Source organism: Setaria viridis, chromosome 7 (genome assembly GCF_005286985.2).
Source record: "Setaria viridis chromosome 7, Setaria_viridis_v4.0, whole genome shotgun sequence".
Lineage (NCBI taxonomy): Eukaryota > Viridiplantae > Streptophyta > Magnoliopsida > Poales > Poaceae > Setaria > Setaria viridis.
The window spans coordinates 33,807,302-33,833,122 of NC_048269.2; the positions used below are offsets into that span (position 1 = coordinate 33,807,302).

General features: G+C 43.7%; 3 protein-coding genes and 1 long non-coding RNA gene across 4 annotated transcripts; 2 read left to right on the forward strand and 2 right to left on the reverse strand.

Annotated features, from left to right (window-relative positions):
- Positions 1 to 2,627: 2,627 nt before the first annotated feature.
- LOC117864930 (bifunctional bis(5'-adenosyl)-triphosphatase/adenylylsulfatase FHIT) lies at positions 2,628 to 5,815 on the forward strand. Its single transcript, XM_034748998.2, has 4 exons — positions 2,628 to 2,888; positions 4,733 to 4,879; positions 5,166 to 5,264; positions 5,350 to 5,815. Exons 1-4 carry the CDS (start codon positions 2,778 to 2,780, stop codon positions 5,467 to 5,469), a joined length of 477 nt encoding a protein of 158 aa, XP_034604889.2. The 5' UTR covers positions 2,628 to 2,777; the 3' UTR covers positions 5,470 to 5,815.
- A 1,785-nt stretch (positions 5,816 to 7,600) lies between these two features.
- On the reverse strand, positions 7,601 to 9,690 carry LOC117863264 (protein LURP-one-related 5). The gene is made up of 2 exons (XM_034746901.1): positions 9,220 to 9,690; positions 7,601 to 8,308 (listed from the first exon to the last, which is right to left on the reverse strand). The coding sequence occupies exons 1-2, from the start codon at positions 9,490 to 9,492 to the stop codon at positions 7,835 to 7,837; spliced, it is 747 nt and encodes a 248-aa protein (XP_034602792.1). The 5' UTR covers positions 9,493 to 9,690; the 3' UTR covers positions 7,601 to 7,834.
- A 3,630-nt stretch (positions 9,691 to 13,320) lies between these two features.
- LOC117863146 (uncharacterized) lies at positions 13,321 to 15,978 on the forward strand. Its single transcript, XR_004642144.2, has 4 exons — positions 13,321 to 13,820; positions 13,962 to 14,097; positions 14,235 to 14,886; positions 15,842 to 15,978. It is a non-coding gene; the product is annotated as an uncharacterized lncRNA (long non-coding RNA).
- Positions 15,676 to 17,285, reverse strand: LOC117863145 (protein LURP-one-related 5). Its single transcript, XM_034746742.2, has 2 exons — positions 16,920 to 17,285; positions 15,676 to 16,321 (listed from the first exon to the last, which is right to left on the reverse strand). Exons 1-2 carry the CDS (start codon positions 17,223 to 17,225, stop codon positions 15,896 to 15,898), a joined length of 732 nt encoding a protein of 243 aa, XP_034602633.1. The 5' UTR covers positions 17,226 to 17,285; the 3' UTR covers positions 15,676 to 15,895.
- Positions 17,286 to 25,821: the final 8,536 nt, after the last annotated feature.

Genomic DNA, 25,821 nt, shown 5'->3' on the forward strand with positions numbered 1-25,821 from the left:
TCTCGTACGTACATCGAATAGAAGCTGCCTCGATCTGATGTATAGTAGTAGCACGATTTACGTTGTCTGCTAGCTACTTCATTTGCCACAGGTGGCGCACGCACACTTGCCGTGACCCTTTGTTCCCTGGCAAGCAAACATGGTTTGATCTCGCATGTTTTGCAGGCGGACACCCACATGTAGGACAACAATAGAGACAGGCACGCGGCATGTAAAATTGGCAGGGAGCAGCTGGATTTTTTTATTTTAACCCTTTTAATCTAAAATTTATAAATAACCGCTTACAATCTATATTTCCAAAAACTAACTCTGGTCACGCCAAGCTCCATGACACGACTAATACTTGAATCACGCCACATACAATAGCGTGACCAATATACACAGTGGTATTGAAAAAAAATCAACTACGACGTGACGCTGACATGGTGGAGGTAGTCACGCCAAACCATCTGGCGTGACTCAGTCACACCAAGAGAGCCTAGCGTGACTCTCCTGCTAGCTGGCTGGCCATGCTAAGTCCTAAAGTGCAAAAAATGCATCTCATTTAACTATATTTTGATTTTGATTTTAATTAGTAAATAAACTCTTCAATTCACCAAACTCAACGTGCGTTTCATTTTAAGAATTTGCACTCCAAATCAAAGTGTGAAAATGAGAAATCCAATTTCTAAATAGGCTAAGTGTTATTGGTTAGATATTAGATAAAGGAGTTGCAGCGCCCAATTGAAAGTTAAACTCCTCTTATTTACTAATTAAAATAAAAATTAAAATATAGTTAAATGAGATGCATTTTTGTGCACTTTAGGACTTAGGAGCATGGCCAGCCAGCTAGCAGGAGAGTCACGCCAGGCTCTCACGCCAGATAGCTTGGCGTGATTAGCTCCGCCACGTCAACCCTACGTCGTAGTTGACTTTTTCCCAATACCACCGTGTACATTGGTCACGTCATTGCATGTGGCATGACTTAAATGGTGTGACTCAACTATTAGTCGCACCACGGAGCTTGTCGTGACCAAAATGACTAGTTTTTGGAAATATAGGGGTTATTTATAAAATTTTAGATTAAAAAAGGTTAAAATAAAAAAAATTCGAGCAGCTGATGTAGCTAGCCACGGCCCACGGCAACGGCGCTGCTGTCAGTGTCACAGCGCAACATCCAAACAAGCCACGTGGCCATTCCAGCGGGTAAGTAATAAGACAGCAAATTAAGCTGCTTTTAATTTCTCGATACCTCAGTTCTGATGATAATTCCCGCATGCAATGCACCTCGCTATCGTATTGCCGCCACAAGTGTCAGGTCCTTTAACTTTTTTTAAAAAAAGTGTCAGGTCATTAAGTAAGACGTAATGTATACATCTGTGTTTTGCTTGATATTTAATTTTCTCTGTATCACCATTTGCAGCACTGTAATGCCCACAGTTTTCTGAATATGGTGCAATACTGTTCTCTGCTTCTTTTGACAGGACATTCCAATTTGAACATGCTTCATCAATAACGAAATCCAGTCTCCAATCCAAATGCTCCAAGTTGCAGTTTTTCCCCTGGTGCGCGTGAAAATGACATCTGAAATTCAGCACCAATGATTTTCTTCTAAAGTTTGTTTCATCTGACTGAAGACAGTTGGGGAGGAGCTAAAAAAGGTCGTTGCACTTGCTGCAACAGTATAGGAGACATGTACATGTACTGCTACCTTTTTTGCTTTGATTTGCAAATAAACTATATATTTAGAGCACCAAAAGGGAGATGCATTTGGGTCAACGTTTCATCTATCCAGAAGGAATAGAAAACCTTTGGAGCATCCAAGTGCTAGACTAGGGGCCTACAAAAGCTTACTTGGATAATCTTTTTTTTTTTATCGCAGCGCTGGGGCTGGTTCCTGATCGATTGCTGCTAGCTGTTGACTACTTCACCTGACGTACACTTGCCTTCCATTGCACAACTCTTTAATTACTTTGTTTGACCAAATAAATATAATAATGATCCCATGCATGCAACTATAGTGCTTTCTCGTATGTGTCATATCAAAATTAATCCACGATTCAATGGAAAATTGACGTGGCATGCACTACCATCATGTACTAGAAGAGTGCAATTACATACGTGCAACTTGGATAATGTCAACCTAACAAACGATTAGTGAAGCTTGCCTTTCTTTGCATGCGAGTGTGTGAGGACAACGTTGCGCACTTGCACTGAATATTTGGTTGGTGGGGATTTCACTTCAGTATGCATGCTTTGCCTCCAGTTAGTGGATGTTCATGAATCATCATCATACCCCTACCCTTGCTAGCTAGATTGACTTTGCTGCGACCACAAAGTCAATCTGGTTCCTTCTCCCACCTTCTGCGTCGCACTCTGCTCATCACTTTTGAGCTTGCATGGTACTAGCAGCCAGTCAACGGTTTCATGGTAGTATCGCCTTTTCAGCTTTTGCTCCTCTGCTCATCTACGTGCGTCGCAATGCTTGGGCTAAAAGGCGGGCACTGCAGCAGGCCCATCAGCAAAGCGCTCGAGTGGGCCTCTAAGTCGAGGCCCAACCCTTTTCAAAGCCCACAACTGTGCCCTCCTGTCCTTCATTGCTTTCCTCTCCGGCCGGCTCCGTCGCCGTGACAGCGCTTCCATCCGGATGCTTGCTTGGTGGTTTCTCCGTGCTGTGCTCGCGTGCCGTCCTCCCACTCTCACTCGCTCCGCCTCCTCGCTTCCTTCGCCGCCTGCCGCACCCGCGCGCCGTCTCCTCCTCTTCCTCTTCCCAGCTTTACCCACCGCCGTCGCCGGGGATGGAGGTCTCCTCCTACAAGTTCGGGCCCTACAAGATCGACGCCAGGGAGGTCTTCCACGCCACGCCCCTCTCCTACGCCATGGTCAACCTCCGCCCCCTCCTCCCGGGTATTATTCCCTTCTCTCTTTTCACTTCGCCTTTGCAGATGCTTTGCTTGGCTGCTGTACCCGCCGCCACTCCGGCATCTGCTCACTTTGTCACTACGCCATATCAAGCATTTTTTGGCTTGTTGTTGCTAGAACATTAGTCATCGCGAGAGAAAGAGGGAAAAATTTCCAGCTTTCTTGCGGAAATGTGACTGATGAAAGTCACATTGATCAAACAGCGAGTCCCAAATGCTCAGTAAAGCTTTTATATTGAGAACCATTGCTCTCCTGTAATAATAAATTCAGCCAGGCACCAGTGTACCACCGGGTAGTTTCGGCAGGCAAGGAATATGGGCAATGTCTTATGCTTGGCTGGGAATTTGAACCAAGTTCCCTGCAATCTGATGCTACTTGATCCAATCTGACTACTGACTACGCTTTGTTGTGGTCTTGCGGGTTGCGTCAAGCTTTGTAAAGCTTGAAACCATGCCACTGCATTGCATATCATTTTTACCTGTTTGTGTTCTCCAGCTTTTTTCCTAACCATACAAATCTTTCTTATGCAGGTCATATCCTTTTATTTCAGCAAAGTGGCTTCTGTGCTCTCTTGGAAGTTATATTTCAGCAGTTTTACAGTTTTTCCACTCACATGCCTGTGCTGCTGGTTTCTCTATGGGCCATTGATTAGACTTGCTTGAATTGCTGGCTTCTGCTCCAGTAAAGTTCATAAGAAGGACTCAAACAAACATAAAAGAAACTGAGCAGTGACATTTTTTTGTCAAACCTTTGCGTTGGTTCTCTTCTCTTTGGACCTGATTACCAAGTCTCTAGGGGATCAAGTTACCGTAGGTATTTATTTAGTGAGATTGACTGTGTTTTGTTGAGCCACTGACTTCATAAACGATCTGCAGTTCTGTGCCATGATATATTTTTTTTCTTCATCATGCAACAAATCCACTAGCAGTATAGCTGTATGTTTTCAACTTGAGTGGAATTCATTAGAGGAAAACTTTATTGGAACTGGAGTTGTGAATCAATTTTTGTTGTGTTCTCATTTAGTGCAAAGCTGTCATAACTAGGGATGGCAATGGGTCGGGTCAGGTGCGGGTGGAGCAAAACCCACCCATAATGAGACCCATCACATTTATCTACACCCACACCCATAATGTCTAATGGGTGGATTTTTGCACCCACACCCGCACCCACAGGGCACCCGTTGGGTGTTGGGCACCCACTAGGTCTGTTCAAAGGAATAAAATTTTATAAAATATACCAGCATGATCATACAAGATCAAGTAATATAGTACAAATTTGACACACAAAATACAATTTGGCCAACATACTGAAGTAGGAAACCAAACTTTCATGTTGGATAAAAAAGAATAGTCTAGCAATGTTTCCAAGCCAAACTTTTTTCGTCTAACATTACATGATACATCAACAATTCAACTTCACTATATTCTAGCAAGGTAGCGGTTCAGACTTTCACCTTATAGCCCATGATACATCAAAATTAAACATCAAAAGTCCAATACATTAGTATTAGTTCAATACTTAGACAAAGGTTAGGGACCAAGATCTTAAGAAATGGGCACCCATTGGGCACCCATGGGTGAAATCTTACACCCATGCCCAACCCATCTCAATACGGGTCGGGTCAGGTTTCAACCCATGGGCTAAATTTTACACCCACACCCGCACCCATTGGGTGCCAAACCTGTGGGCACCCACACTGGGTCGGATTGCCATCCCTAGTCATAACTCATAATCCCACCTGAATAAATTTATTTGGCTCAAAGTTTGATACATCACATATTGAGAAAAATGTGTTATTCTATATGCATCATTTTTTCCTTGACGGTACATACATGTTCTTGTGTGCCCCAAGCGTGAAGTGAAAAGATTCGCTGATCTAAGTTCTGATGAGACAAGTGACTTATGGGTTACTGCAAAGGAAGTCGGCGTACGTCTTGAGAAGCACCATAAAGCATCTTCGCTTACCTTTGCTATTCAGGTGTGGTCTACCACTTCAATTTTATTGTTGTAGTGAGCTCATCCTTTCAATACTCAGTAGCCCAAATTTATGCAAATAGAAGTGTCCTGTTTGGATGTCTAAACTGTGATATTGATGAACATTGTGGAAAATATCACATATATACTATGTCACACAACCTGTGCTAATTCTTTTTTTTTCTTTTTTACTGTTCATACCTTTGATTAGCTTGTTATGGACCTCTTACTGTTATATTATGTGATGATGCACATGAAATTGCGTATTAACAAGTGATATTACTTATCAGGATGGTCCTCAAGCTGGCCAAACAGTTCCACATGTCCACATTCATGTCATCCCGAGGAAGAAAGGGGATTTCGAGAAAAATGATGAAATATATGATGCGGTACGTGGCATAGTTTTCTATCAATCATGTTATTTTATTATGATGTCTGATCCAATAAAGCTTACCCTTTTCCTTGGTATAATAGATTGATGTGAAAGAGAAAGAATTGAAGGAGAAACTTGACCTGGACATTGAGAGGAAAGATAGAAGCATGGAAGAAATGGCTCATGAGGCCAATGAGTACCGTGCTCTTTTCTCCATCTAGTATAGGAGTTAGTTTCTAAGTTGAGCTGACTGTTTGCCATGAATAAGTCTAGCTACTTCTTGTTCTCCATTGCCGCGATTCAATTATCATTGCAGTGACATGGTGATGGTGTCCAGTGGTGTGAACTGGAATGGTGGCATGTTATGTAAGATGGAGAAATAGTCATCTCGTGTAAGGACTGCATTCTTACTGGCAAACCTTTTAGGTTAGAAACTAGTTTTTGTGTACTGAGGAGCATCAGCTGTTTGTTGGAAGTATGCCTTTACTACAAATCTTTTCTCTGTGTAACTGTAAGAGAGGAGGTACCATTTTCTGTTATTAATACAGCTGTTAGTGATTGGATGTAGACTAAGACTCACAAATCACAAGTAGTGTACAAAAATACTATGGTCATTTATTACTTTGGCTAAATCATTTTCTGAAGCCCACACCCAACCAAAAAGGGAAATTTATACTTCAGGGTTAAGTAGAAAATGTATGGTATCTTTTAGAATCATATAACCTTTGTACTGCATATCTATAGCTCATGAATTGAGATTGCCTCCACCCTTCAAATTGTTCAAAGGCAATATTCTGTTCACTCTACTTCAGGAAGTATATTATAATTATGTAGTTAGATCTGCCCCATCATTCCTTTTACTGAAAATTTCTGTCTTCAATATGCTTTAAGTCTGAAACGAATCAGGTTACATAGCTGATAGTTTAAGCAGATTAGCACAATCAACCCTTCAGATACTGTTAAATAAAATGGACTAGGACGGAAAGATGTGTGTAGTTCTTTTGTGGTGAGCTGAAGTTTTATTCCTAGTGCCGACTATCCATTATGTTTCTGCTTTGAAGAATCCTGGCTGGCAGCGGTCTTTTCACTGAATAAGTTGCTTATTAGCATGGTGCTTCTGTCCAAACATCAAAAGTTAAACTAATTGTGAATGTAAGAATTCTGAGGATCTCTCAGCTTACTTGGTTAAACTTTATTCCATGGCCCCATGCTGATGATTCTGATTGTAAGTTCTTGACAACCCAAATGTTCTGTTTGAAACTCATGCTGATTGTTTTAGCTTTATGTTCTTTCTTAGCATAGTCCTTTTTGAAAAATCATCAAACAAGATTTGCATTGTTCTTTTCTTTATCTTTATTGTTGTCTTTCCATGTTAACTTTTTTGTGAGTAGAGTGGTAACGGTCCATTTATCCCAATTGATGCGATAAGAATGTCAAGAAGTCACTGGTTTTGCTTAGTCTTGAGTGTTAGCACTTGGGGCTTTGCTTTACGCATAGGTGAAGGCATCTCTCGTAACTGGTTCGATCTTAAGGCCCCGTTTTCTTCCACATCGAATGTTTAGATACTAATTAGGAGTATTAAACGTAGACTATTTACAAAACCCATTACATAAGTGAAATCTAAACGGCGAGACGAATCTATTAAGCCTAATTAGTCCATGATTTGACAATGTGTTGCTACAGTAAATATTTGCTAATGATGAATTAATTAGGCTTAATAGATTCGTCTCGCCGTTTAGATTCCACTTATGTAATTAGTTTTGTAAATAGTCTACGTTTAATACTCCTAATTAGTATCTAAACATTCGATGTGACACGTGCTAAAAATAAGACAATGGAAGAAAACGCCCCCTAAATATCCCTTTCACTGATTTGCATCTTGGATTTGATCAATTTTAGTCGCTTTCATCCTTTTCATTGTGCTCTGCTTGGTACCAGGACTTTGAACTTTGTTTCAGGGGATGCCCCTTGCTGGAGGCCATTGCCCACTGTCATGATAGTGGATTTGAATCACTCTGAATTCATCTAGGTCTGTGTCATGAACTGCAGTCTGGTACCGTTGTAGCGATGAAAGCATACATGCTGCCACGTGGCTAGTCTGCTGAGCACAGGGTGTCGGTATGCTGTGTCCTGCCGTTATCGATCTGAATGCATTGCCGTGCCACTAGGTAACCTTGCAACAAGCAATTTCTGGATTGAATTGTGTCCTTGCCCTGGAGTATGCGACACATATAGCCAACAAGTGGTTGCTTCCGTCAGTTCTGTGGTGGCGAGCCTATTGCGTTTGTGGTGTCGTTGAAAATGTTCTTGGAATAAGTATAAAGTACGTGCTATCAGGTGCAGATCGGGAGATGCATTGCGCAAGTGGTTCGGCAAGAATTTAGTATCCTCCACTACGCATTAGCAAATACAGTACATGTCATTTCCCCCGTCCTTTTGCATCCTGACTTCCTGAGGCCACACAATGCGTATCTGTATCAAATCAAAATCTTGTAAACGTTTCTCCTTGGAGGACGCGAAATGGATAGGAGTCATTGCATTGCTGCCTCTGCGCTACAGCTACAACTACGGTTTTACACTACAACTCTACTGTGAAGAACACACCATGGGCGTGTACGGTTTGTGACAGATCCTATCCATGACGACAACGATAGCCATGATGGTCGCCACGTCGACGCCCGGCCGGACGACGAGGCTGAACACGTCGTCCCCGAGCGTCGCCACCGGCCTGGACGCCACGCCGGCGTTCTTCCTCGTTATCCGCGCCGCCTCCTTGCCGTCGCTGCCACGACGGATCTTGCAGCTCCTCCTGGAGAAGGAGCCCTCGATCCGGTAGCCCGGAGCGGCGGCCTGCGGGTGCTTGCAGCCAAGGCCAGATGACGATGACGATGCGGTAGGGCCTGCTGCTGACATGTGGACCTCTGCTTCGTCGCTGCTCTTCAGAGCTGAGCACCTGCTCATCGTGAACACTTGCTGCTGTGACGTGGCAGACGGCTTCTTGTCGACGCCTTCCTCTTCCGGTGCTGTGTAGCAGTTCCAGCGATCGTGCAGGCTGAGAAGCTGTTACAATGAAAAAAAAACATTTTTCACCCTCATTAGGATCTGTGGTTTTGCTTAGTCAAAAACTAATTGCGGAAAGGACAGTAAAAACCGGTTTAGGATCATGCTTGTGCTTGCTTTGTTGCAAGTTGGAAAGAAAAGGTTTGGATTCTTTTTAGAAAAAGAGAGAGAGAGAAGGTTTCAATGATAGTAAGATAATAATAATAAGATACTAATATATGTATGCGACGACGGAATAAGGCCTTATTGTATATGATTCTTTTTCTTTATGAAAGCATTTTGTTTGCTTGTTTTTGTAGGCAACGGCATTAGTTTTCCTCGGATTTTGCCTTACTTGGTTGATCCTAAATCTTGACACATGTCACCAAATCTTTGAACTAATTTGGAGGTACTAACCCAGTAAACAAAATTAGGGCAAATGCATTTCATCTGACGACGGCCTAAAAGGCGCTGTCATTTTCCGAGAGAGGAAAATAAATAAATAAATAAATAAATAAATAAATAAATAAATAAATAAATAAATGGGACATCGTGAATACTAAACGAGATAGCAAAATATAAAATTGACATTTGTGGTTGATTACTACATGCCGACTGTAAATAATTCTTTGATCCAGTCTTTGATCAAGCTTTAAGGACTGCTAATAAATTTCATTACTTTTGCTACTATTTTATGTTGCTTCCAAGAAATTAATTGTCAAGGAACAGAAGAACACTACAAAGGATAACATCAAGAACAATCACTGGGTGTGTTTTGCTGTAAGTGCCATTAATTGTTTAGGTCTTCATCAAGCAACAGAAACCGATTCTTTAAAGTTGAGGGAAAATGCATGTATCTCCTAAACAAGCAGAAAGTCATTTGCTGCCCTAGATGGTGCAGAAATAGTGAGTAGTAATAAACTAATAATCACCTGTGGCCTGAGGGAGAGCAGCGCCGTGCCCTGCCCATCCATGAGCAGCAGCTCGCCGGCGCAGAGCTTCCTCCGCCGGGAGTAGTTGTCAACGCGGAACGCCAGCCTGCCCGCGTCGTCGTACACGCAGAAGCCGTCGGTGCCCTGGAACCCTATGCTCGACCTCTTCCACACCGTGTACACGGCCGGGCGGCGATCCGATGCCGCCGCCGCCGCCGCGCGACGAGCACGGCCGCCGCGGCTGGTATCCGACGGGTGTACTCTATTGCTCATGGTTTTCTGGTCTGAGAAGGAAGCGACTCCTCTCACCTCTCTGGAACGAGGACGTGAGATATGGAGATCAGAGATGGGGTTGGGTTGGAACTTTGGCAATGCAAGGAGGCTGTACGTGTGCCCGGGAGGAAGGAGGCGGCAGAGGAGAGAGTACAGTTTTGACGTGAGGGAGCAGCAGGCGTCTGAAACTCTGAAAGCTGTGGCACGGACCAGCGAGTCGCGATCCGTGGCTTTCACAATTTATTTTCATGGCGTACGTGCACGGATGCTTTGCTGAAATGAATCTTGGATGCCTACCTTGCATTGCATTGCGTTGCCGGATAACGCATCTGAGAATGACCGCAACGAGATGGGAAGCATCTGTTGGTGCAAATGGTCGTCGGAGTACGACTCTGCCCTACGTGTTCAAATACCGGTTTTCTTTTCATGGTTTAAACACAAACCAGTGCTTTTCAACGGCAATATTTGTAAGCATGCATCTAACAGGATCACTCATGTATCGTCGTCTACGTGTGTTGCGCGTAATCAGCATGTGTATCGTTTTGTATTGTAGCCACGAGAAAGAATCTTGGCTGAAACAAAAAACGATCACAACAAACACGTGGTGTTGACGTGTGTATCATTTTGTAATAATCTCGAAGAAGGAAATGACTGAAATAAAAACTATTTCGTTAGCAGAAAGGCACAATTGTAAAAAATCACATGCAAGTTAAGATATCTCCAAATACGTAGTCATACGCATCTCAATGTACATTTACAAGTTTTCAAATACTCCCAATTCTCGTCCATTGATCCTTTGTGCGGTTCACATGACAACCAAATAGGTCGGTCATCGGCATAGAGAGGAGAATATAAGATGTGTACAATTTGCAACCGTAAGCAATTGACATGTACTAGGTGCGTAGTACTTAATAGTAGCATCGAACATTTCCTGGCCTCTTTCACTGTGATGTTGAATTTTTTTAGGAATTTTCCCCTCTCAAAGGGCAATTGATTGATGGGCCTCAGTTTGGACTTTACTGACACTTTGATCTCCAGGACCTGCCTGGGCCGATGACACCAAGAGGCACACCAAGGTTTCAAGTGGCACAGTTCCAAATTTGCAACCCTACCATCAATCTATTATCTATCCTCCTGCTGCGGAGAGCAGGTTTCTGCAAAAAAGGCTGCTGGCTGCTGGCCATGAATTTCCATTTCCTTGATGCAATTGTATTGTACATTTTGGTGAGTTCTGCACCGCATTATGCTGATGAGGCCACTGATCAGCAGCTTATGCCAGAGTTGATAGCCAGTTGATCCACTGAAGCACATGAGAGAGTAACAAATATTGCAAAGTGCAACTAGGCCAAGTGATGTGAACATGAGTGTCCGTGGTTTCAGATTTTAGGCCAATCTCATTGCAAAACTCTTCCATCAAGCTCATCACCAAACTTTTAGCAGAAAGACTTTAGCAGGTAATTCTGAGGCTAATTCATAAAAACCAGTATGGGTTCATCAAATCTAGATCAATACATGATTGCCTGACTTGGGCTTTTGAATATCTACATATCTGCAAATACTCTAAGAAAGAGCTTGTCATCCTAAAATTGGACTTTGAAAAAGCTTTTGACAAGATTGAGCCTCAAGCCATTCTAGATGGATTGGGTGGATAAGAGACATCTTAGGAACATGGACATCATCAATCCTTCTTAATGGGGTACTAGGGAAAGTCTTTCATTATAAAAGGGGAGTAAGGCAGGGAGATCCTTTATCCCCTCTCCTCATTGTGTCGGCTGCAGACCTGCTCCAGTCAATCATCAATGATGCCAAGAACCAAGGAATGCTCATATTACCTCTACCAGAAAGAGCAGGAATAGATTTCCCAATCATCCAATATGCAGATGACACCCTTCTTATCATGGAAGCTTGCCCTACTCGATTATTGTTTCTCAAAGATCTTCTGCATACATTTGCAGCATCCACTGGTCTAAAGGTTAATTATAACAAATCAGTCATGGTACCCTTAAACATTTCTGAGGAAAAGTTGGAAGATCTCTCAAGAACTTTTGACTGTCAGAAAGGTTCTCTTCCTTTCACCTATCTGGGGTTGCCTCTAGGGACTTCCAAACCAAACATTGAGAATTTCATGCCTCTGATTCAGAAAATTGAAAGAAGACTGAGTTGCACCTCCACCTTCCCATCCCAAGGTGGTAAATTAGAATTGGTAAATTCAATCTTTTCTTCATCAGCAGTATTCTACACCTTAACGTTAAAGTTACACAAGTGAGTGATAAAGCAACTGGATAAGTATAGGAAGCACTGTTTATGGAGAGGCTCTGATTTGAATTCCAAAAAGCCCTCTAAAGCTGCTTGGCCTATGGTATGTGTACCTAAAAAACAAGGGGGATTGGGAGTCACAAATCTGAACACACACAATGATGCAATGCTGTTAAAATTCTTGCACAAGTTCTTCTCAAAAGCTGATATCCCTTGGGTGAATCTAATCTGGGAAAATTACTACAGTAATGGGCATCTACCGGGTCAATACCGAAAAGGATTCTTTTGGTGGAGGGATATAGTTAAATAATTGGACACATATAAAGGCATTGCCTCAGTAACAGTCGGAGATGGTTCCACAGTACTCTTTTGGAAGGATCTCTAGAATGGAATTGTGCCTTTACAAGCTTATCTTTAACTTTTCTCCTTTGCCAAGAATTCCAACATCACCTTCAAAGTGCTGTCAATATGCCAGAACTCATCCAAAATTTTAACCTTCCTCTCACAACTCAAGCTCATGAGTAGTTCCTGGAGTTACAAAATTTCATTCTTAACATGCCATCTGTGGATGGGATAGAATATTGGACATACATTTGGGGAAATGCCTTATTCTCAACATCTAAAGTGTATAAAGCTTTAATTGGACAGAGGGCCGTTCACCCAGCATATCGCTGGATCTGGAAGTCCAAATGTCAGATGAAACACAAGGTTTTCTTTTGGTTATTGCTCAAGAATCGCCTCAGTACAAGAGATCTTCTCCGAAGAAAGTGTATGAACCTCGATTCCTATACTTGTGATTTTTGCATTTTATAGAAGAGGGAGACAGTGGCACACCTCTTTCTACGATATAATTTTGCCAAGGCCTGTTGGAACTCAATTGGAGTTTCAATAATCACCACTAGGTCAATCTTGCAAATATTCAGGCTCATCAAGGACAAGCTTGCGGTACCTTTCTTCATGGAAATTATTATTCTAATGACCTGGAGCATCTGTACAACAAGGAACGATTGGATGTTTAATGGCATTGATCCCTCGGTGAACTTGTGCAAAAGGAAATTCAAATCTAAATTCTCCTTACTACTCCATAGAGCACGTCCTGCTTTGATTCCTACTATGACTGATTGGGTGCAATCTTTGTAATTTCCATGAAACCTGCCTGTTGTTTTAGTTTTAGCTCCTTCTCTATTCCTGTTTTGTTTTGTTGTACTTTTTAACCTTTATTTGGTTTTTTCTCCTATTAATATATAATCAATAGGGGCTTGCCCCTCCTGTTCTCTCAAAAAACCAGGCCAAGTGATACAACGTACTGCCTATTTGTGGCACTCCCTTCCTGTTTTTCCTAGAAAATTTGCGACGGCTCTTTCTTCCGATAATTAAACAGCACCGCTGAACTTACCCTGAAATTTACGCCTCGGGAATCCAATATGCATTGCAATGTAACATTCCAGTTAATTTCTGAATTATATGTGTTGCTTTTAAAAAAGTTAGACATGTAGCATGTTGGCTTCAGTTAGTTGACAGCTTCAATCAGCAAGGGCCCATACATGTCTAATAATTCAGTGCCTCAGCATCTCATTGGCTTGCCCTTCTTTAATTTCAGTGTTCATCACTTGTGGCATGAAGTTTCACAGGTTTAAATTGTGCTTCAGCACCTGGAAGGCAAGAGCTATGAAGAAAACATCAAATGTTTCTATGGCCTCTGGCAGGTCCATAATGACAACGAAAGCCATGATCATTGTGCAATTGGCAATCGGCATTTGGCATGACGGTAACGCCGACGAAATCTTCGCATAGCCTACTTCCTGGCCCATTGCCTTTCCAGATCTTGCAGCTTATCCTCCAGAAGCTGCCTTGTATCCTGAAGCTAGGAACTTGGGCATCATCTGACGAGGCGGTAAATCTTGACATACCATATACTTACTTTGTACAAGTATGCATTTCCTCGGCGCCCTGAACATGATAAACTCTTTTCTTTCGCACTACATGCCTGATGCATATTGCCTCTACTTCTTTCTTGATGGAGTACAACGGATGTTCCCTGATGCAATGCAACAAACATGGAGAGCAATCAAGTATGTATTGTATTCCTTCCCTCTCAGTGTGAGTACTCTGCCAAATAATAACATAGCTGAGATCACAGATCCAATCTCTAATGTCCAACAATTTTTGCATGGACTCTGGATTTGGCTGACCTTTCTCGTTTTGGTATGCAGTCACGAGCCGGTGAGCAGTCGATTCCTGCATCAGCAAACACTACCTCCAAAACCGACGACCTGCAAAGATGCGATTGTTTCGAACCAAGAACCCATCCACCAAGCTGTCCGGCACCTCGAGCGGCTGCGCCTGCGGGTTAGTTTCTCTCATGGAAGCATCCCGCCAGCCTCTTTCGTTTTCCTCATAAGCCAGCGTATTCCAGCACGCGGCTCAGCTAACAGAGCTCCTCACCTTACCCATGGCCTGGCCGATGCTCGGTACTCCCTGGGCAGCTGGGCTGGTCCTCTTTCCCTAGAATCTGCAGACGACTGGAGAACCTGAGCGGGGCCGCGAGTGGCTTGGGGCATTTGCGCTTCCGGCCCGGATTGGAAGTTGGAGGCGGCCGGAGGACCCGACGACGGAGAGGGAGAGACGAACCAGGGGCCACGGTGCTAATTTCTTATCCAAACCAGGGGTATTTTGTAAATAATCGGATCGCGATCAATTGTCGCGATCCAAATGAGGGGGTTATATGTAAATATTAGGGGTACTTTTGCAAATATTCGGATCGCGATTAATAGTCGCGATCCAATTTAGGGGATTAAATGAAAATAGTTAGGGGTGCTTTTGAAAATATTCCGCCGGGTGACATCGGCCGCCCCGGCGAGGTCGCGCGGCCGCCGCCGCCCTCCTCCGGCCCCGCCGACAAGCTTCGTTATCTCCTCCGTCAAATCGACGCGTCCATCACTCCCTCAGGCCTTGCGCACGGGCTGCCCCAGCCTCTAGCTTCTCCACTGCGCCCGCCGCCTTGGGCTGCCGGCTGCCGCGGTCCGGTAGGAGGTGGAGATGCCCTCAGCTGCCATGTCCCTCCAATCGGTCACCCCCCGGCGTGTGGTCACCTCCGTTCATCGTCGCACTGCAACAATCGGCCGCGCATTCCACCAGGTATCCATCCATACCCTGAACTCCAGACATCTCCTTGATGCAATTGCATCTTTCGTCGTGGTGACCTCTGCGACGCACTGCCACTATCCACCTCATACGATGAAATGGACTGTGCTACTTGTTGCATCAATGGAAATGGCACTATCACAATTCATGGCGCAATGAACAGAGCAGGGTATGGCCTCTTTGCAGTACATGTGTGATGTCTACTGCCTAATTCTTTCTTGATGGAGGATTGCTGATCTTCAGAGATGCAATTTAACATGCATGCGCAACTAGGAGTCGATCGAATATTTTTGTTTGAGTATGTATACACTCAACTGCTCTGTAGTCTGTACTGCCAGATATAGCTGATGCCACTGGTCAGATCTTAAATCGATTCCTTTTCTGGTTCCTCTTTTACGATTCAACACAATTTGGTCAATTTCGTCTTTTGCATTGTCCTTACTAATTCCACAAGTTGCATCTAGGTGTAAAGCATTAGAAACTTGAGATGGTACTGCGCTACAACTACAGGAACAATGGGAAGCAGCTCATGCCAGAGTTGGTAGCTAGTTGATTCTTTCTTTCTTTTTAACAAATAGCCAGTTGATTCATGGAAGCACATGAGAGAGTAATAAGCATTGGAAGTTGCAACTAGGACAAGGGATACAGCTGCCTATTTGTGTCATTCCCTTTCTTCCCCTTTCCCTTTCAATCTTTCTTTATAAATTGTGGTCGCATCTTTGTTCTGAGCATTAAACAACACCAACGAACTTTCCCTGAAATTTACATCACGGGAATCCAGTATGCATTGCAATGTAAGGTTCCAGTTAAATTCTGAATTTCCGTATCTTTGCTTTACAAAAGTTAGGACATGTTACATGTTGGCTTCAGTCAGTTGACAGCTGCAATCATTAGCAGCTGCAGTCCCTACCTGTCTAAACTTACTGGCTCAGCCCTTCTTGAATTTCAGTGTTCATCACTTTCAGCATCAAGTTTGTTTGGCCTGGAAGCTGGAAGGCGTGAACTACGTAGAACACATCAAAGGTTTGTATGGCCTCTGGCAGATCCGGTCCAAAATGACAACAAAGGCCATGATCATTGTGCGATCGACATTTGGCATGATGGTAAGGCTGAAGACATCTTCGCTTAGTGTCACCGTCTCAGACAGAGCTCCGGCCTTCTTCCTGGTTATCCTAGCCACCTCCTCCCCGTTGCCTTTTCGGATCTTGCAGCTTCTCCTCCAGAAGCTACCATGCACCCTGAAGCTAGGAGCTTGGGAATCATGATCTGATGAGGTGGTACATCCAGATACGTGCACTTCTGCTTCATCGTTGCTTTGTACAAGTGAGCATTTCCTCATGGAGAAGAGGTGTTGCCGCCTGGAGGAGCTCTTGTCACCAGCTTCTTCTGATGCTCTGTAACAATTCCATTGGTCGCGCATGCTGAGAATCTGCCACAGACAGAGGGAACATCGTTAGTGTCATTGGTAGCAGCAAAGTTCTTTTGCTTGGTCAAAACTGGTGGGCCTAGAAAAAATAACCAGGGGAGATACTACTGATGCTGTAGTATATTTATTTTATGTTGCAGCTGTTGTCCTATGTGGTAGCAAATTACAGGTGCAAGCCTGTAACATGTATTATTACAAAGCATGAAGAAAACAACTTGGGGGGCAAAAGCCATAACAGAGGAAACAAAAGCATTTTGTTTGTTTGGAAGCTTTAGTTTGAACTTGCATGCGTTGCATTTTGCCAGAGGGCTATGCAATCTTTGAACTTGAAAACAAAAGAAACATGTGATTCAGATTTCCGAGATCGCTTTGCAAGATATAACGTATGGTGTTTGAGTGGATTTGGATTGCATTGCTTGATCTAAAAGAAAGGAACACAGTAGATATGTTTTTGTCTACCTAACAAGAAATGGTATATATGCGTTTCTTTTCGGGAATTAGGATTTAGAGCAAGATCGTGAATTTGCAATGGGGATGTTATTAAGAATCCGTAGTAACGCAATCAATTTTCAGCTAGCGACGGAAGCAACGAATCACCTACCTGTGGGCGGAGTGCCAGAAGGGGCGCGCCTTGGCCGTCCATGAGCAGCAGCTCGCCGGCGAAGAGCTTGCGGCGCCTTGAGTAGTTGTCGACGCGGAAGGCTAGGGCGCCGTCGGCGTCGTAGACGGAGAAGCCGTCGGTGCCGTGGAAGCCCATGCTGGACCTCTTCCACACCGTGTAGAGCGCCGGCTGTACAAGATGATGATCGTCATCCGCGGCGCAGCTGTGGTGAAGGGCGTCGGAAGGGTGCACCCTCGTGGTGGCGGCGGCGATGTTGGGGCTTGATCGCGGAGGCACCGGATGCATCGTCTGCTTTGGTGGATGGACAACAAGGAACAACAAGGTTGCGATAGGTTGCGATCGGTGCGCGTGCTCCTCCTCTTATATCTACTATACTAGTCCATCAACCCGTGTTTCCGCACAGGCTAATATTTTTAGAAGCTATTATATTTAAAAATTATTTAGAAATTAAACTTCTAACTAATAATCAAAATTGTTTACCTACTACTCTCTTATTTTTCAATACTTCAACATAATACTTATACAGATATGTACCTATCTTTGTCCAGTTGTGATTGATTTTTAATTAATAATTACTCGATGCATGTTTTCATTCATATTCGTACTTTTTCCATTTTGTATCACACCTCCAATCCTCACATACATGTATAAATGGTCTAAATAGTGGCACTCATCATGTGTATATACTTTAACTTAGTATTTTTATATTAAAAATAACATAAATAGGTAATTTAGAATCATATATTTGTTTACTTTTTTACATTTCTGTATGATGCACATGGAGATAATTAGATTAATATTTAGGTTATTTTTTATAATAACACACGTGGGTAACATAGATAAAATTTTAGAATGACATTTTAAGTTATGCTTTACAATAATGTGTATTAGTAAATTGGATAAATATTATGGGGTTACTTTAGATTATGTTTTATAATAGCTGAGCTCGGTAATTTAGATATAGCTGAGCTCGGTAATTTAGATATAGGTTTAGAGCTCATTTTTTAATATTTTCACAATGACAGTGGTGGGTAAATTTTTAGAAAATATAATAGATCAATGGCTATAATTATTAGAGTTTACAGGATTGGTATTTGATGTTTTAATTTTTATAAGAATTTATCTCTTTTTTCTAGCTCGTCTCATGGGAACTAATGCGGAGTCTCCAATGAAAAAAAATGAGACTACATTGCTACAAAACTATTACCATAAGCTACCTCTCGTTTGTTAAATATTCGAACACAATACTTATATAGATATATACTTAATATCTTCATCCAATTGTGTTAGATTTTAGTTAGTAATTACTCTATAATATTTTCATCCACATTTATAATCTTTAACTTTTCACTTTGCATCGCAGGTATGCGCTTGAATTTGTTTAATGAACCCTAAGTTTGAGATACAATTTCAGCATAGAAATCTATATTTTCATCACTTTATATCCTTATAAATGGTGACACACATCATGCGTATGGATCTTAATTATTATATCGTGAAAGATATAGACGATTTAGAATCATATATTGATGTATATTTTTATTAAGGTTATTTGATTCAAACGTAGGGTTACCTCACGTTATTTTTAATAATAACATATGTGGGTAATATAGATGCAAATTTAAGGTTACTTTAAGTTTTTTAAGTAATAGTGGTAGGCAATTCAGTTGCAAATTAGGAGGTTATTTTAAATATTATTTATAATGGCATAAGTGGGTAATTTGGATGAAGATTAGGGTTACTTTAGTTTATTTTATATAATGGTATAGGTGGGTAATTTATATATAGATTTAGGGGGTCACTTTAAGCTATTTTCATAATGGCAGAGGTGGGTAATTTTTTTAGAAAATATAAAGATCCAATGATTATGATGATTTGAATTTATCGATTGATGGTCGGATGTTTTGCTTTTTTTGAGAATTTCTAGAATTTCTCTCTTTTCCTAGAGTATCCATCTAGGAATCCTAAATGGTTTCACCTGGAGGCTTCAAAAAGTAATAGTAAGATACTACACTAGTCATCATCAGGCTGTCGTGTGTTCAGTCCGGCCGGCCAACCCAACTGCTGGTCGTCATGCCGTACGATGGACGCTTGCCTTTTCCTTTCTCGTGGATGCTTCAGCTAGGAGAATATAGTGCGGTGCCACTTTTGTGCTGTTTCGTTCGCGCGTGATTTGCAAAATAAAGCACTGTCGTAGCCGTAGCTGAACTTCCGATCGAGACTACTCAAGGGCGTTTTCCCGGATCAGCAGACCATGTGGCATATTCTAAATAAATAAAATGGAATCAGATGATCCTGACCTGATTCATGTCAAAAAATTTGCACCCCGAAAGATGCATATATAGGGTGCTAATCAAAACCAACTTCCTGACAGACTTCCTGAGCTGATTCATGCAGATGCAGTCATCAAACAACTTCCTGACAGACAACAATTAATTGGGCCTTGAATTAACGAAGCACCCTCACCTGATGATCGATGATGTGAGTGTGTGACGGACCAATCACCCACCACAAGTAATGTAATCGTGGCTCAAACAAATTCATGCATGATTAATCACCCTAGAAACAGCACAAACACCAAAATGTATCAACAATTATATTGATGACAAGATTAGGTGCGATTCTAAGCGAGATTTCTGATTACCCACTTCCGCTCTAGCTTTCACACTCTGATCCTCATCATCGTCCATAATAATCTATTAGTGTTAGAGTTAATGGTGGGTTTGGTGTCCTTGCTTATTACGAGTCAAGTTAAGGATGGCGTGCGTGAAGGACGAATATATATAAGCGTCTTAATTTGCAAGTTGCTACTTAATTTAGATGATAATCGATCTCTTGCAAGTTGGATGTACTATTTACTTATATTTTAGTGCTGATTATATCACTCAGTAATGAAGAAAGTTGCAAGTTGCTACTTGAAGTTGAGACGAGAAGGAAGAAGCAATGAAGAAAGTGAAAGGTAGAGAAGTTGAGACGAGAAGGAAGAAGGAGCGCGGGGTGCTGGGTTAAAAAGCTTGAGCCGCCGCGAGAGAGGAGTGGTAGGCTTCAATCCACTCCTGTGCTCCTTGCCGAAACGGGTAAGGTGGTACTATTTACAGATGGAGCTGATAGCAGTACCAGCTGCTTATATTACTCAGTGCTGGGTTAAAAAGCTTGAGCCGCCGCGAGAGAGGAGTGGTAGGCTTCAATCCACTCCTGTGCTCCTTAGCCTACCACTCCTCTCTCTTAGCCTACCACTCCTCTCTCGCGGCGGCTCAAGCTTTTTAACCCAGCACCCCGCGCTCCTTCTTCCTTCTCGTCTCAACTTCTCTACCTTTCACTTTCTTCATTGCTTGGCTCGTTTGCTGGTACTGCTATCAGCTCCATCTGCAAGTTGGCCATCAAATGTATCTTTTACTAAGTAGATTGCTGGAAAATCAAATTTAGCGAACGCAAAACGTATTGAAAAAAGCCAGCTTTGCTATATGTCATTTATATGTTTACTATGTGACTAAACTTTTTGCCTTTTTGTGTGATCCAATCCAACAACTAACGACGAGCTAGATGCTGGCTAGCTTTGTGAATGGTAGGATGTCCATGTGGAGATCAGACTTTGCTGCTTATTTGAGTGCATGACAGAGACAGACGAGGATCTGTTTGAATGTTTTGCAATTTGCAGCATGTACGTCCATTTCAACGCCGCCAGTTGCAGGAAGATATGCATGCATCAGCAATTCAGCATTCATCTTCCGTCGAGTACTTCTATAGTAATTAATGCAGGACTAACTTGAGCACAACTAGCTATTGATTGCATCTGCACATCTGGAAAAGGTGACTTCTTAGGACATGCCTGTGAGTGATTGCTTTCTGACTAGGAGCCTTACTTACCTGACGACGTAGGCAACTCAGCTCTGACGAACGCCATCGCATCTATATATGATTTCCTTGAGCTCAATGGGCCAAGCTTGTAAGCTAATATTGGAGGCTGTATCGGTTCGAAGAAACATAGTGGAATTAGTCGGCCATGATTCGAACTTGAGATTTCTATACTCTAATATCGTTCGACTCAAGTTTTTTAACCTACATTGTTTTCTCGTTTCTTTCTATAGATACCAGCTAACGTGCTTTGATCCTTTTTGCTCACTAATTTTGTGCTAATCTCTCGTTGTAATTCGACAGGATTTGTCGGCACAATTTCTTTAGCATCATGTTGCTTAATTTGCGCAGTTATGCATGTAGCCGACAAGGAAAAACTATCTAAAAAAATATGAAAATACTCCCTCCGTCCCAAATTATTAGTCGTTTTAGCTTTTCTAGGTTCATATCTTTTACTATGCACCTAGACGTAATATATCTAGATGCATATGAATCTAGAAAAAGTCAAAATGACTAATTATTTAGGATCGAGGGAGTACAAGACAAATGATTAGTTGTAGTAATATTCCCTAAACTTTGTCCTGTTCCTTGATTCTTCTGACGTTTTTAGTACAAAGTTCTCTCATGCACTGAATTTGATATTCTCTTTCGGCAATAGATGCCAAATGTCTTGTGAATCTTTTCTTTTTATGAGGATGCAGCAGATTCATTGTAACAGCACTCGATGCATCAGAGCGAGGAGAGGCGCGCCTTGGCCATCCATGAGGAGCAGCTCGCCGGCGAAGAGCTTGCTGCGGCGCGAGTAGTTGTCGACGCGGAAGGCGAGGGCGCCGGCGGCGTCGTAGACGGAGAGGCCGTCGGTGCCCTGGAAGCCCATGCTTGACCTCTTCCACACCATGTACTGCAGGGCCGCCGCCGCCGACGACGACGACGCGCGGCCGGCATCTTCGCCGCGGCGGTGGGGAAGCAGAGGCCGCGTCGTCTCGGACGACGATGGGTGGATCCGGCTCATCGTCGTGTTGGACCGATCGGGGAAGGCCGCCGTCATTGAAGAAGCGTTTGCCGTGGCGTCGCACATTGTGTTGTGCGTGCATCGGTGCATGATGAACATAATTAAGGAAGCTTCTAAGAACGAGAAGATAATTATTTATGGAATTACTTACTCTAAACTCAAGGTTCAACATTTTCAATGGTCCAAACCGAAAGAGAACTAACACCATGTACTTTAACCCTGCAATAATCCTAGACACAAACAATATATGTGGCTCCATTCCATATATCAATGTTGTGGTCCGACGACTATTATCACTCACTTTTCTAAATCCGGATGTGTTGACTCCACATATTGCTTTGTTCTAAAGCACTCGCACTATTCACCCCCATGGCCCATGGCCTCCATTGTTGCTCAAGTCGTTAATTGGGAGTGTTAGCACATGTCATTATATCCCCCCAAGCACGCTGGCCTGCCCACCCAGTAGTGCTTACTTGGCCGGATTTATAATTACCCGTGCAAGCAAGCGTTAAAGCCCAAGATGCTGCACGCGTCAACACTTGATAATTATTCTTGAGCTAGTTCCTTTTGGTTATTGGGTGGGTGAAGTGGAAATCCTGAGATGTCACCGTCATGCTTCTCCTTCTAGCAGTCAGAAACAGGAGGCCCAGCACATGATCAATGGCTAGCCAGGCAACCAAGACTGCTTGACCCCCGTTAATTCCTCAACCTCGTGCTTCCTCTTGACAAAAGCATGCACGTCTTGACATCCAACAATTTGGATATAAATACTGCAAGCATTTTCAGATACTTCACTTGAATGGCTGATTTCATCGATCGGTCAACTAAATGCCCACTACCTTACGAGGAAGCTGTGAGACTACATTTCGCCTCCAAGCTTAGGTGGAAGCCATGAGACTACACTGTGGTACATCCATGTCATCTTTAGTTTGGTTTTCTTCCACCACCTAATAATGTAGTAAGGAAGTAAGGTACTTCCTCCGCTCCAAAATGTAGGTTGTTTTAGCTGTATGGATTTTGCTATGCACCTAAATATAGAATTATGTCTGGATACATTTGGAAGAGGAGGAAGTATTACAGTACAGCGAAGAATTCCATCAACATCTAGCAAATAGCCGAAAGCTCGAAACGAGTGAAGACGCCTGCCGGCATGCATGAAGAGACATGCATGGACTCCAGAGTAATAATTAACTAACAAGAGAGAATCATCTCGCGAATCTTTATTTGTGCATGTGAATGTACGCACTGCGTTAAGCACTAAATAGCTAGCGTTCAGTGATTTGTAGCCAATGCGCAATAAGAAACCACTCTGGAGTCCGGAGCGTAGAAGTACATGTGTACTAGGATTAGGGTATGATATCGTATATGATCAGGACTTAAGAGTCCTATGCTTGTAACGCTTGTAACCCTGTCCTACCTGGACTTGTTTCCAGGGATATATAATGAACACGCCCGGCTCCCCTTTAGATTAAACCGTTCTATCAGGGTGCGTTTGGTTCCAGGGACGAAGTGGGATGGGACGGGACGATCCCACTTCATCCCACGTTTGGTTGAGAAACATGTGGGATGGGGACATCCCCGGGAGGGAATTACCCTCCAGATGCGGGACGTCCCCGTCCCACCAAAAGTGGCGGACGGGGTCATTCCCCGTTCCCCCGTTCATGCCGTTGGAAGGAGGCGGCGGACCGGCGCCGGCTTGGAGGGGTGGAACGGCGGCGGCGGGGGGGTGGGGCAGGGGCGGCGGCGGCCCTGGGGCGGTGGGGTGGAGTCCGCGGCTGGGGCCCTCGGCCGGTGGGGGCGAGCTCCCTGGGTGGCCCGGCCGGGGCGCGATGCCGGCGGGGTGGAGCAGGGGAGCAGGGGCGGCGGGTGGAGCAGGGGCGGCGGCGGCCCTGCGGCGGTGGGGTGGAGTCCGCGGCTGGGGCCCTCGGCCGGCGGGGGCGAGCTCCCCGGGCGGCGCGGCCGGGGCGCGATGTCGGCGGCGTGGAGCAGGGGAGCAGGGGAGGCGGGGTGGAGCAGGGGCGGGGGCGGCCCTAGGGCGGCGGGGTGGAGTCCGCGGCTGGGGCCCTCGGCCGGTGGGGGCGAGCGCCCTGGGCGGCGCCGGTCGGGGCTCGACGTCGGCGGGGGCGAGGTCCCGAGCTGCGGGAGAGGATCGGAGGAGGCCGGCGGGAGAAGATAAGGGGAAGAAAGAAAAAAAATAAATGTATACAGAATGACATGTAGGACCTTAAATGACATACGGGGTCCACAAAATACTGTAGCTAACGGCATCAAAAATATCATCCATATCACCCATCTCAACCTCTCCAACCAAACACTAGATGTGACCGTTCCATCCTATTTCAACCAAACATTAGATGGGACCATCCCATCCCACAAAACTGGGACGGGACCGTCCCATCCTACATTGTCTCCCATCCAAACACATGCTCATATTTCAGCCCGGCTCCCCTTTAGGTTGAACCGTTCAATCATATTTCACATGGTATAAGAGTCACCTCCTCCTAAATACATCTAGCGCATCTAGCTAGCAATTAGCATGTGTTGTTTCTTGTCGACGATCTACATGTCTTCGACGAGTTCAGCTTCGATGACTTTCAACATCCCGGTTTCTGAGAAACTCACCCGAGGAAACTTCCTGGTGTGGTGAGCCCAGGTTATGCCTGCCGTGCACCTCGCACGGCTTGTTAGGATTCTTGATGGCTCTTCGGTGCAACCTGCGCCTATGATTGCTATCAAGAAGGCCGACAACACAGAGGAACAGGTGGAGAATCCTGCCTATGTGCAATGGATTGCACAAGATCAACAAGTTTTGTCCTACCTTCTATCATCAATGACCAAGGAGATTCTGGTTCAAATCTCTTCTCTTGAGCATGCGTTGAGCATGCGTTGAGCATGCGTCAGAAGTATGGAAAGCTGTTACAAAGATGTTCTCGTCTCAAGCAAAGTCGCGCATCCTTTAAAGTCTGGGAATCCTCTATCAACTGATCTTCACTGGGCCCCATCAGCGGGGTGTCTCAGCATGTCATCTTGCTTACGTTCTTCTTTGTGCCATCGCATCAACTTAGCATTCGCCTTGTTTCTGAACAAACGTTTCAAATATAGTATTATAGAGAAATACCACATCACCTTCGCAGGAACTCTGTTCTTGGGAGGCTGCCCTCAACATCAGCAGGATCATCTCGCCTGATCTTATACCACAGCGCTCCGCACATAGGACAAGCATCCAATTTCCCGTATTCATTACCACGATAGAGGATACAGTTATTAGGGCATGCGTGTATCTTCTGAACCTCCAATCCCAGAGGGCAAACAATCTGTTTAGCTTCATATGTTGTGGACGGCAATTCATTATTCTCGAGAACCATGTTCTTTACAATTTTCAATATCCCCTGAAATGCCTTATCGAACACACCATTTTTTGCCTTCGCAGCATTTCCAATGTGGTACCCAGCTTTTTATGCCCCTGCTTGCAATCTGGATACAATAATTTTTTATGATCAGATATCATATGCTGCAACTTTCCTGATTCCTTCTCAGTTTCGCAGCCTTTCTATGCATCCTATAGCACCTGACCAAGATCATCAGTAGGGCTGTCTTCTGCAAACTCTTCTTCATCAACCTCGCCCATTGTAGTATCTGCAAAAGCTTGACCTGCAGCCCAATTTAGAATGTTGTTATTATCCTCCTCTTCTTCATCATCTTCCATTATAACTCCTCTTTTGCCGTGCTTGGTCTAAACCAAATAGTTAGGCATGAAACCGTAACTAAATAAGTGGCTATGAAGAGTCCGTTAGGAAGAGTAGTCCTTGTTACTGCATTGGAAGCATGGACAACATATGAATCCCTTTTCTAGCTGGTTGGCTTTAGCCACTTTGAGAAAATAATGCAAGTCATCAACAAATTCCTTGAGCCATCTGTCCACGTTGTACATCCATTGTTGGTTCATCTGCATCGTATTACCGAGAAAATGGACATAGGGCTTCGTATTAGATAAAGAACTTGATTAATATTAGG